General features: G+C 42.4%; 1 protein-coding gene across 1 annotated transcript in view; it reads left to right on the forward strand.

Annotated features, from left to right (window-relative positions):
- The first annotated feature begins 337 nt into the window (after nt 1–337).
- DPP6 (dipeptidyl peptidase like 6) overlaps nt 338–13,383 on the forward strand; it is a 1,951,083-nt gene continuing 1,938,037 nt past the window's right edge. Inside the window, exon 1 of the mRNA XM_069211130.1 lies at nt 338–795. Coding sequence (XP_069067231.1) covers nt 733–795 — 63 coding nt within the window. The 5' untranslated portion in view covers nt 338–732. The remainder of the gene's footprint in view (nt 796–13,383) is intronic.

A 13,383-nucleotide genomic window follows, 5' to 3' on the forward strand; every position in this document is an offset into this window, starting at 1 on the left:
AACAGTTTCAGAAAGAACAGCACAAACCTGAAGAGGTTGAGCTGCAAATGCCTAAGGAACTTCAGAGCTCCCTCTGCCATACTAGAGTAGAGATGTGTAGGTTTCTGAAAGGTAAAGTTTCCATTTATATAATGTCTATAGCCCAATGAAAATGTATCCCAAACATGTTAGAGGACTGCGTGGGTAAAGCTTTTGCTCGAGCTCCTATAATCCCAATGTATTTTACAATTAGATCAACTACTCTTTCTCAAAACGTGGAATGTGTAGCCCCGCCATTCGTTTTGTGGGTGGGGCTTCTTTTGGGCTTCTTTTCACAACTCGTTATACTCCTTTTCTCAGCCAGACCTGGCAACACAGAGCTACAGCAGCTGGAGCTGGTGCTGTGAGATATTTGAGGAGGTGGGTGGAGTCCCGAAAACAGTGAAGCTGTGAGGACACAGTCTGTGAGGGGGATACCAATTATATTACCACCCCGGCTGCTGGTGGATCGGGAAAATAAAACAGTTCAGGATTTCACTTGGGCACCTTCCTACTTACTAATAAAAATCTCAAGGAGAGAGGGAGCATCTCTGGTTCTCTCATCCGGTTGTGGACGGCAGGAATAACCAAAGACTGCCAGGCACAAATACGAGAGGGGAGAGAGATCAGCAAGTCATGAGGAAGAAGACTCTGGGGGAACAGTGACTGCAACCACAGCCTGAAGAGTAAGCGGGTGAACTGCCACGGGCAGACATGAAGGCAGACATGAAGGAAAAGCCAATAATCAAAACGGCAAAAATGCAGGGCAACGTCCTGGTGAGTGGTTTTTGGGGCATGAGGGGAGGGATCGGGGCGCGTGTGACCTGTCACTGATCGACAATGAATCGCACGGCCACTGTTATCTAAATGAGCATCTATTTTTCATGTTTCATGCTCACAGTTTCAAGGAGAGGCAGGTGAAAATGGGTTGCAGTGCTGGGACTACTGACTAAGGGGTGTCGCGTATCTGTTTTGCGGGCTTGAAGAGGGAAATACCCTGCCTGGATTTTGGGAGAGGGCCCCGCCCCAAACTAGCAGGAAGGGCGTGGGACGCAAAAGCGCTGCAACCTGCTCTCCATCACCTCTTGCACGCACCTCTGCAATCAGGAAAACAATACTCCCACACACGCACATCTTTGAAAACTGATGCGCTACTGCTGAGCCTCGCGTCTTCCAGGCGCTTCATGACACGCGCTGCACTCCAGCCTCCTGAAAGGCAAGGGGCATGGAAACCTACAACTTTTGCGTCTAGAGAGCAAACTGCTCTGAGCCGTCACTTCTGCCCGCGGAATAAGTCGTGCTGATGTCTATTGATCAGCTAACTTCTACCAAAACATCTTGCACGTGCCTGTTGCTATTTTTATGCCTTCAATGTTGTGTTTTATTTTATTATGGAAAGTACTTTCTTACGATATTCCTTGCATTTCCCGATCACGTATATGTTTGTCCTCTCTGTATAGATAAGAGGTTCTGCATTTTCAAATCAATACATTTTACAGTTTCGTAGTGACCATATGGGCGTGTGTTGTTACTCCACATACTACTAAGCGTTGATGTTTAAATACTGTGTTAAGTTGTGGAAGCATGTCTTCTGGCAGCCTTGCTTTCTAGAGAAAAGGAGGTGTTTCTATGTTTTCTCACTCTCTGTTCTAAGTGGTGCTAGCCTGTGAAATCTAGCAGCAGAGTATCCGTTGTTGACTAGTAAAAGCAGTGTAATTGTTTTCGTTTTTTCATTCGTGTTTTTGAGACTTCATGTTAACCTGTCGACAGTCTTTGCTATTTAAAGCCTATGACTGACGTCTTCAGTGGAATGAAAGTGAAATAAATGCATGTGTTTGCAGATGGGGTGTCGCGAGGAACATGCTCCTTTTCCAAAAAGCGCTGGTGGTTTTATTTTTCTGAATGAGTCGTTCAGTTCTTATTCGCATGCGGGTTTGAGCTGCCAGGGAAGTGATCATTTACTGTGATTATATCAAGCAACGGAGAAGGGGGTGCCGTCTTCGCCCATCGGTAGGGTGTTCCCTTTATAACACTACGGATGCCAGCGTTTTCATTTATTGACGTTGACGTTCCATAGTTCAACTTTCCAGTATGTTTTTTCTTTGCAAGAAAAATCAGCAATTGTGATTGATGTGCCCAAAATGATGCCATCTTTTCCCCGTCCACGCAGAATGCTTCCTGTGCCATTGAGATTGAAAATGCCAGTTCTCAGCTACATCACCGATACACCATGGACATGGGTCACAGAGGTGGTGGGGGAGGGGTTTGCACGACATCGGTCTCTAGGGGCACGTGCTACACCCTGCACTGCACTGGAAATGCACCACCTGCCCCACAGGATGACACCGCTTGCAGGTGTTGAGATAAGTAGGCCTTTACTTTTGAAAATTGTGACAGTTGCAAGCTGGTCCTCTATTGATTATGGCCGAATGATTGATTAGTCTGCTTTTGGATTGGCAGATGAAACACGCCACCTGCATATTAAATCCCTAAATGAAAACTTTAATAAAGGTTGTCACTCATCTCCTTCATTTGAGGCAGCGTTTTCGGAAAACCTACTTTTTGTGTCGAACTGCGCAATTACGTGTCTGAAGAGTTATACTGAATTTGTTTAGCAAATGTTAGTTTTATTACCACTCCGACCAAATCGCATAGTTTTACAACGTATTTACTGTTTGCATTGCTTTGGATAAGATCAGTCTGTAGGGAATGCAATGCTACAAATAATTGAAGAGCACAAAAATCTTGACGCTATTGTGCTAATGACCACCATGGTGGGCTGTATTATAAATACTGTGCTGCCATGGTGTCGTTAGGTGTCGTTAGGTGCCGGTGATTAGGTGCCGGTATGGGGGTGCATGAAAATTGGTGCATCATAGTTGATGCGCCCCTTTTTCTTTGATATGGGCCATCGTTTTTTGAGAAAATAGGGTTGCGGCCGATTTAAGTATGAAGAGATCAGTTTCATTGTCCTTACTGGTGTCCTTCCTGGGACGACTGACACTCTTTCATTTGTTAGTAATCTGGATGTTGGGCTCTTCCTTATCCGGTGGGACTCTTCAGTTTCAACGGCGACTCCTCCATTATGGCGGAGAGCATCGCCCCTCTGCCAGCAGATGCAAACATGAAAAATAAAATGCTAATAAAACAGTGTTATTATCATTATATTCTAATTTGCAAAATGAGTGTTGGGTGCGAGGCCATGATGATGACAGCACTGAAGGAAAAGTGATGAGCATTGCTGCAAACACGCATGTTGGTTTGGTGGCTGTCTTAGGATGGCCAGACATGCTCACTGAGTTCTCTCCAAACCAAGCTGCTCTGCTAGGAAGAGAACAGCAGGCTTAGACTCCCAGTCCCCCTGGGAGCGCAAAACCAGCGCTCTCACACCAATCCCTGTGCATCTCTCATGCTGGGTAATAGTATTACCAGCATGAGAGAAGCATGTGGATTGGCGTAGGTGAGTCTGGGAGCCTGTGTCCTAGCAGCAGAGGAGCACGAGGCAGCAAGCAGCAGGTAAGTGCTTTTATTTTTTGTATTGTATTGTTATTACCCCCAGGTCTGCCACACCATTTGTGTTAGATACCAGCCACTACTGTCCAGTTTTCACCCAGCACGCCCTGTTTTGGCCGCTCCCCATCTTCATCACCTGGTTTCTTCCCTACCGTTTTTTTTATAACAAATTTTATTGGGTTTTGACAAAATAGCAAGACCAAGGAGGTCTGTGACAAAGAGTAACAAGAAATATGGGATGAATACTCTTAAATAACAGTGATACATTCAAAAACATTGCAAAGTCGTACCCTCCCAATCCACTTTGCTCTCTGTAATGTTCCCATGTACACACAGATTGGGATCCCTTCTATAGCTCTCATGTTATAGCACCAAACATCTGTACCTCAATACCTAGTTGGGCCTCAGTAGTGCATATTGGGGCTAAAACCAAACCTCTGTAATTGGCCCAGCGCTGCCATATCTTCTGGTGTTTCTGTGGACAACCCCTCATTTGGAACACTGCAATCTCAAGACCCGTGCAATGGTCCATTCCCCTCATCCACGCCCCCACTGTTAGTGGAGAGTCTGCGTTGGTGGAGAGTCTGTTTCCCTACCGGTTTTGCAGCTGATTGGTCCATGTAACTTTCCTTTTTAGGGAATTTGACTCTGCTGAATGTCGTTTTCTTTTTGGTTCAAACCTCTGTTTCTGTGATCTCCTCTTTACCCCTGGCTCTTCCTCGTACAGCTCCATGAGTGCTGGGTGGGCCTATAGTGGCAGTCCTGCGATGGACGCACCTGTGCAGAATTGCCCGTAGCGCTATCGTTGCGTAAAGGCAAACAGGTGACAACAAGGACTAACAGTTCTAATCTTATCAGTCTAGCTGGTATTAAAATCATAATGAGGTCCTTGGGCTGTAATATTGGATTACAGATATTGGGCCTTTCCTCGCATACATTGCATTGCATTCTAGCACACAGAGAAAGATCCAGGTAAGATGCAGTGAGGGGCAACATTTACCTGACATGACAGCGGTTCACAAACATGTTCTGTCAGCACACTCCTGACTCCAGTACTTGCCTGGCTGGAAGCACAGTCAGTATTTTCACTAAATGCTTAGGTAGAGCCAGGACTACTGCATTGTTAACCTTCTGAATTTTATCAAATCTCATTAGGATGCTCTTTCGTTGGACGGGTCGCTCGACCTTGTGCGTGTTTCTATCCATTGCAGTGGAGAGTGTCAGCCATTTTTTGTTCACTGTGCACGTGGAAAACATTCAGAAACAATATATTTATCTGCCTTCTTTTGAATATCCTGATGTAGTAAAGTGCAATTAATGGTTCACTGCTTACTGAATTTGCATCCATTGAAGGGATATGAAGTTGCAGAACCTGACAACACATTATAAGGACGAATCAATAAACACAACTGTGTTTAAAGTAAAGTTGTGCACTATAAAATAACTGGTTTACCATGGGTTTTATCGCCTAGATTAAACAAGAAAACATTGAAGGCACTAACAGATATGCATTGGATTCTATCAGTTAAGAAGGGTGATTGAGTCAGCAAGTTGTGCATCAGCTTTCTCTATTAAAACAATCTATAAAACGAGGAGCTAAAAACTGCATTTATCATTGACCTTCAGCTTTGGAAATTACAACGTAGTTAGACTTATGTGAAATGTCTCTTATTTCAGCATGCTCGAGTGCTATTCTCCAAGTTTACGTTATGCAAAATGTGCAAGATGTTTGCTATTGTGCTTAATGCAAAAAAATGAATGATTCTTGCCCACTGGAGTCTAGTGCGAATAGAAACTTTCTTGTTGCGAGATATTTTCACTGTAAACCCGCCCCCTGCTGGCCTCTCTTGTAATTTTAATTATGCGCCATATACCAAGGTGTAGAAAAGTTACATTGCATAATGTTTTGAAATTTCCACCTATTTTTTGTAACAAAAATAACAGGTTTCCAACTCCAGTGACAGGATTTCGCAGATAATAAAGCACATTTAATTTACTAGGATAAGAAAACATTGGTTCTAATGTTGTTGCAAGTTGAATTGTCCTGCACAAATACACACCCAACAGTTAGAGCTTCTTTATTCCTGTCATGAAAACGGCTCCAGCGAAAATAGCAAAAAGTGTTGAGGGGGCAGACGGATAGTGAACATTTATGATTCAAAACATGCCTCCTTAATAGCTAAATCATTGCAGTGAAGGCATGAATCATCTCTGTCTTTTATATATTCTTTGGCAGGAAGAGCGAAAACACGTTTCTGTGTCTGAAGACTTTGTTTGCAAAAGCCTGGGAGGCGCTGGCTACTTCAAGGCCTGATCTACTCCTGAGGAGGCAATTGCGCGTGACAGCGTTGAAGCTATTTTCTCAATGGAAGATTATGTGCATGGTTGGCCATAGGCTGCCTAGCGCACAAACAGCCTTAAAACAGAAAGCATCCAGCTAATTATAGTTGGGGACTGGTGAGATAATTCGACAAATGAATGTAACCGCTGAGGATATGTGTGTAACCTGAAGGACAAAGGATCAAATCCTGAAGGATCCACTCATCCTTTTGAGGTTCATAAAGTGAGCATCATTGACATGGGGAATTGTACTGCCATTTGTTTACAGTGCTGCAAGGTGCCAGTTAGTACCTTTAACCGCAAGAACAAAAATACACTTTATTGTAGTTATATGTCCTTTTTTGGGGGATAGGGATGAAGAGTTGTTGGGAGGATAAATGTGCTGCTCCAGTAGAACTGAAAACATGTGTACTAGAACAGCAAACGATAGATTGGCCCACCATAAACTTCTTTTCTGCATGAATTGTTAGAATACGCAATTGTGATACACGTCTGGACTCAGGTTGTAAACTGTCTTTTGTGATTCTTGTGATATCTTCAATTTAGTCCAGAATAATATTCATCTACATTTACAAACTGTTGTGCACCAACTATTTTCAAAATGTATCCAGTGGAAGACGCTCTATTCCATTGGTATGTGTTCCAAGTATCCCACTTACTGGTTGTGTTGTACTGCACTGAATATCACTCAAAGGAAATGTTGGTTTATTAAGTAGGCCTGTATTATGCAGTTTCTTCTAGTATGTTATGCAACTTCATGAAGTTACCATGCCCGGTACACCTGTTGCCGGTCAATTATTTAACTCTAGCTTTAGTAGTCACCTCGTTCGTTGTTTAGCCAGCTTTATTCCATATCTCCTCCTACTCCTCAGCCCTTTTCTTTGCCTCTGTACAGTCCCTTTTTTTGTTCCACTTTACAATCTCCCCTTGTCCCCTTTAGCGTTTCATTGTTGTCTCTTCACCTCCCTTTACATAGTCTTTCTTTTTGAAAGGCAAATCCCTTTATTGGCCCCACTCTTTCTTAGGTTTCACCACCATTGGTAATTTATAGGCTTGTGCGAAATTCATGTAGTTTCCTCTGTGGAAATTAAATGAAATTCCTGAAACATTACTCTAAGTACCAATCTGGTACTTTGCAATATTTTTAGCGTGAAATGTACCCTCGCTCCCCTTTCGCACATGAGGACGCATTATGTGAAAAACACATAGCTTTAAAGTGCAAATGACTCAAAAACACGTGCTCTCATTCTTTTCATTCACATTGTTCTTGTGCTCCCACAATAGTTTTTTTTATGTGAACGACATCTCAAATATGCAAGTGGATAATGACGTAATTTTGGGCATTTTGCATAACAAGCATATCATGAAATTCTGGAAATTATGTGAGATTATGTTGGTGTAATTGAAATTTCTCCAGAGCCTAGTAATTTATATTCATCCCGTTTCCCCTTGTCCCTTATCTCTCATAATGCCTCATCTTTATCGTCATGCCCTCTCTAGCCTGTTGACTATTCTCAATCTCGTCCCCTCCTTACTGGTTCTCAATTCACCCCTCTCCTGCGTCCGCTAGTGCACCAGCACTTTTGTGGACACGAGACACAGTGGCCTAAAGAATGTACTGGACATTAATAAGGCCATTTGAACTGGATATTTCTCATCACCACTTACCAATTTGACGAGTTCCCAAAACAGATGACCCCAGACATCACAGAAACCTTCTACCATAGATCAACAAGACCAGTAATGGGTTAGCCTGGGGGCACTGTGTCCAAAGAATTACATGCAGTCATATTTAATGCAAGAGTACAAGACAACCTTGATTTCTTCCAGAGCAACTTCTACTCTCATAAAAGAGAGAAATACAAAAAATGGGTAGAATTTTGAATTAATCTCTGCCACCAGCAGTTAAACTGAGCATCATTTGAAGCCCGCTCTTGTAAGAGCAGCCAAGGTAGCATCCCTTCTTAAGAAAAACAGAAACAACCCCAGTCCACTTTCAGCCTTCCTGGGCCTTATCTCTGAGGTGGATCCTGGTTTCTATTGCACAGTGGGCAATGGATCCATGTCAGGTTATTCCCGTCACAAAGAGAGGGGAGAGTACCCACTGAGAAAAACAAAATAATGGATAAAATGCTTAAATTAATCTGTGTAATTTGTAATTAGTTTGGGCCATCTTTCATTCCACAGTTGTTGCTCATTCTGCAACCACAAACAAACACCGGTCTTCAGGGAATGGTCCAAGAGGGATTTGCATGTGGTTGGTCCCTGCCTGTAATTGCACAGAAGAGTAGTGGGCTGAACTCCAAACTTTTGTGATTACCCACAGTTGGGATTAATTAAGTTATCCCATCCCTCATTTTATGCACTTTAAGTGACTCTGGTAAAAGTAGCAGTGCTACATAGAGTATGCTCTTAGAAAGTTTTACAACAACACTTGAGGCACTTCACATGAGCACAGTATATCAGTGCAACAGTTTGGCCACTGACACATTCTGTTATCACACCTTGGATAACGTTGATCTATCCTGTTTACTACCTCTAACATGTTTCTTTCTTTATGCTCTCCACATTACCCAAAACCCACACTCCAGACCTCATAGAGGGAAGTTCTGCTTCAACAGCGTTGAAGAAAACAAGGTTCCCCAGTGCCGTACATAGTTCCTGCTGCAAGAGAGAGAGCAGAATGGCATACCAAGATGCATCATTGCCACCTCTTAGAACACTTACTTGAAGTCTCCTTGACGACATTGGCAGTAATATTTGAGGTCTCTGTTAGATGATTGACAGGGACACATGATGTTACTTTGAGGTCACTAGCTTTGATAATTGAGATCGCTGTGCGGTGGAGGAAAGTACTTTGAGGGTTCGTATTGGATCTTGAGAAACATTTACTGGACAAATACCACTAGCAGCCTCAATAGTAGGAACAAAGTTTAGAAAGTTTCCTAATATTCGTTTAGATTAGTCTTACTGGCAGCCAAGCACACAAATTCAGCAACATTTCATTGATAAATCTGTACCTTAGTGGGGACCCCGGAAAGCCATTTTTTGACATGTGTTTATTGAAGTATCTGTCGGAGTGGTAATAAGGTAAGTGGGCAGATGTTTCCAAGTGCAGTGTTTGAGCAGCAGATTGAACAAACAGTATCTGTTATTTAATTACCACCTCCCCCCAAATAAAAATACAAACATTGGTTTTTAGTCCTGTTCCAATTGAACGTTGTGATGCTAAATTAGGTACAATAATTGGATGTTTCTGTGTATTGATAATTTTCACATTTATTAAGACCTGTATCAGAATTTTGAACCCCAGATGTTTGGATATCTGCCTAAATGTTTCAGTACCTCTATACTTACTGATTTTCTTCTTTTGAGTGTCTCTACTTTACATTTTAAGAATATATTAACACACTTAGGAATATATTAACACACTTTACACTCTTATTAGGAGGCAGGAATTTTTACTCACTAATTATCTTTAAGTTCTAAGCACTTTTAAAAACCAGTACCTGTGGCTGAAGTTTTGGTCTCAGCGCGTGGAATACATTCAGGTTTGTAATAAAGGTATTTAAAATATTGTTTGGCAGACTTTCAACACGGCAGGTGTATGCTATGACATTTCCTCTGATGTCATTGTGTAGCCAGAGGTCTTGTTATGTCACTTCTCTTCTCCTGTAATTTTGTAAATTGGTACCTCTGGTTTTAGCCTGGTCAATAAATTTACAGAGTTTAATTTAATGTATTGGCGCAATACTTGTTAACATTTCACTGCTGTACACATTAGGCGCTTCCAGGTGCTTTTATTTTAGACAAAGGGGAATATTATGAAATGTCTTTTTATTCAAAAGTCGTACCATGCCACTACAATAGGAGTGAGTTTGACATTAAATTGTATCTTAAAACTTCAAAACTAAAAGTTGTCTATACACTACCTCCACCAACTCCGATCCTAGATGCCCAGCAACTTCCTTCTCCTTCAATTGCAAAAGCTGAATCCTCCTCGGGTCTACCTCAGCCAAAAGTGAAAACTTGTTTTCTGAACCCGTAAACCTGGAGTTCTAATCTACTTTGTGCCGTTTCTAAAAAAAATATTTCATGTAACTCTTTGCCTACTTTTAAACTCTTCACCCATAAGGTACCTTTTTTGCTTTATATGATGTACCTGTGTCATGGAGGTTTCACTGGGGATTACTAGGATTGAACACTATTATGCGTTTCTTCTCCTAAATTGTACAAAAGGTTACTCTAGATAGGACCATTGTTCAATAATTTAGAAAATATCCTAGGATGGAAATAACATTTGAAAGTAAATGCGTGAAGACAGTAATTTAGTGAAACAGGAGATGCTAGTCGCAATCCTGGATTACATTAAATGTAATAAAGCTTCTCAAAGATAACTGATACATTGCACTTACTGTTGGCGAATACGCTATAAAACATGCTGCCAACATATGAAACACAATTGCAAAACAACACCTCATTAAAATATTTATAAATACCATGCATTGCGGTATGTATCATTCATGAGAGTTCTGAATTGGCAGAATAGGCCTCTTTTCACTAAGCAGCAGACCTTGGAATAGAAGAATAGAAGGTGTTTGGGCGAAAAGAATCTGAAGAGGATGGAGTTCATGTTTCGAGAGCAGATATTTATAGGCATTCTCTTTATGTACGGGTTGCAGTGAACTGCAACATTCAGGGATCGGATAGACTTACAGACAACAATTATACAGGCAGAAGAAGAATACAGGTAAATGGCAAATGCAACTGTGCAACTTTAAGATCAAAGTAGGGTAGGCATATTCATGGCTGCCAAAAATATTGAGAGGGCCTAAAGTATAAAATAAGCATTGGCAATGCCAGTAGGTCTGCCTTATGAATGCACTGTCAAGCCAGACCTAAAACCAAAACTCCATGTACATTAATGACTGCCCTTCTTCCATCAGTGTTGCTGCCAGAGAAAAATACCATAAATTAGTTATCTAAGACACATCAATAGCATTACAATGCTATGTGCTGAAAGTTCAAGCTCAGGAAGGTGGATACATAAATATTACATTCAAAGCTGTGTGGAAGGCACTTTTTTTGTGGAAGCCTTTCTGCCCAATCAAACATATATCTTTAACTCACAACATGTGGGTGGGTCCAAAGCTCCCCTCTAGTGATGCTCACACAATTGCCTGGCGAAAGCTGTGCTGTCAAGCCAGACCATAAAAAGGAGCAAAGGACATGTGGCAGTGAATGGAATGTGAATTTGAATGTTTGCCACCTCTGAAAAAAAAGAAGTAATAAGATCTTTATTGCAACATCACAAACTGTATTCCCTTCTAAGGCCCTAATTTCAAGCGAGCCAAATACAGGGGTGGTATTTACCACAACAGTAAATACCAAAGGGTGCTGCATTAAACCAGGCGCAGTAAATATCTGTTTCCTTGCCAGAATGGGGAAAATATACGTGGGATTTGGGGATATTTAGAGAAGACATAGTAATTCAATAGCCCATCAATAATCTGGGCCTAGGGACATGGTCTGACTAAGGCAGAAAAAAGGCCGGGGCACTAATATAAAGCTGGTCCCCGTGTATGAACTGGGTAGGTTATTTGTAAATAGAGCAGCTCTGGACTCTTTAACAGATGCTGTTTTGGTGGTCTTGAGGGTCGATGAAGCACAGGTGTTTGTGGCTGATCTAGACAACATGTGTAGGATCATTAGATTAATGCAGCAGTGAAATTCACTATGTTCCTTGCATCTCTAAAAGCCGAAAACATTGACACATCCCTGCTGTAATGCCCACAATGTGCGATTGCTCATCCATGATGCATGCCTTGATGATACAGAATCCTCAGCCTGTTCAGTGCTGCTTGCTACTACCACCTAGTCTTTACTTAAAGATGTTTACAACACATCACACACACAGCCACAAACCCATCCCACACACTTACCAGTCAGACTGGCCCATTGGGCTCTACCAGACTATTCTTTGGGGTTGTCCATCTCTGCCTAAGTAAATTGCTAAATATAGAGGAGAAAGCACAAATGTTTTTCAGTCTGATTACTCTGAAGAACATATTCAAAGTTTGGGTAATTTAAGGCAAAGTACAATCCATTTTGCTAACTTCATTGTGTTCTAAGGATTCACAATCAGCTTTGGTTTAATTAAGGGAAGGAATGTTTATCTGACGCTAAGAGCAGGTGAGAGAATAAGCAACCTTGAGGGGACATAGTGGGAAAGATTGTAACTGCCCCCGGGCCTCCTAAAAGGATTATAAGTGGATCTAGTGGTCGTTGAACACTTGTGATGGCCTGTACAGTGCGCTGAATCTCCACCCAGAATGTCTGCTTCAAAAGACATGATCACCTTGTATGTGAGAAGGTGCCTCGCTCCCCCAATTCCCTTCCAACTCAAGTCCAAGCCCCCAAACATTTTGGCAAGTCTGACAGATGTAAGATGCCAATGGGTTAATATTTTGTATGCATTTTCTTTATAGCGCGTTCAGATCAATGATGTGGCTGATTTTTGACATATGGCCCCCCAAGTGTCGTCAGATATCTCGATATCCAGTTCCCACTCACAATGTAGTACATAGGCGTGTTTTGTTGGGGTGGGTCAACTATGAAATATATTAGTAAAGCCATGATATGCCAAACGTTGTTGAGGTAGACGGATTCTAAGGGTGAGCTAGTTGCGCAGGGGGTCTGTCTGCCCAATGGAGTGTCTGACTCAGCCTACAAGTGTCTCGTCTAGCTAGGGCATATTTGGTGACTAAATCACAGCCTCGGGTCACTGTCCTCATAAAAACCATCCAGGATAGTTGAGTGGCCCTGAACCCAGTGGAAGGAACCAGGATTGGCCCTGCCTAGGGAGAAGTCAGGGTTATGTGCCAAGAAAGTGAGTCAAAAAGGATAAGTCGGGAATACCCTATCTTGCTGTTCCTCCCTCCTATATGTTAAAAGTAATGATTTCAAAGATAGGAAGGTGCGGGGGTCTCACTTTGAATGAGGCCCAGAGCCACAACAGTCCCAATAGGGGGGAGGGGAAGAATGCCTGTTCTGCTTAAACCCAGGGTTTCTTGTCAGGGCTGTGGGTCCAGTCTAGGGAAGGGTAAAGCTGTTCTGCTAGGAAATAGGTTGTGACATCAGCACATCCCAGGCCACCCCCTGAAACTGGGCTGCTCAGCATCACTGCCGCTACTCTTGGGGTCTTGCCCCCCCCATACAAAATCAAGCATTTTTGCACGGATATGCCTACAAAGCGAAGGAAGTGGGTCAGAGGTCGGTTCTGGTGCACATATAAAATCCGAGGCATGAAGTTCATTTTCAAACTATTAAGCCTACCCCACCATGAAATCCTCAGCTTCCCCCAACAATAGAGATATTTGAAGAGGGTAGTGAGGAGCAGTGGTGTGTTGCAGGAGTATATGTCCTTCGTCTGATGTGGCAGGTGAATCACCAGGTAAGTGATAGCCGATGGCCCTCATTGAAAGCTGCTCCTCCTGGTAGGGTCCTCTAGAC

This window comes from Pleurodeles waltl, chromosome 10 (genome assembly GCF_031143425.1).
Source record: "Pleurodeles waltl isolate 20211129_DDA chromosome 10, aPleWal1.hap1.20221129, whole genome shotgun sequence".
In the NCBI taxonomy this organism is placed as follows: domain Eukaryota; kingdom Metazoa; phylum Chordata; class Amphibia; order Caudata; family Salamandridae; genus Pleurodeles; species Pleurodeles waltl.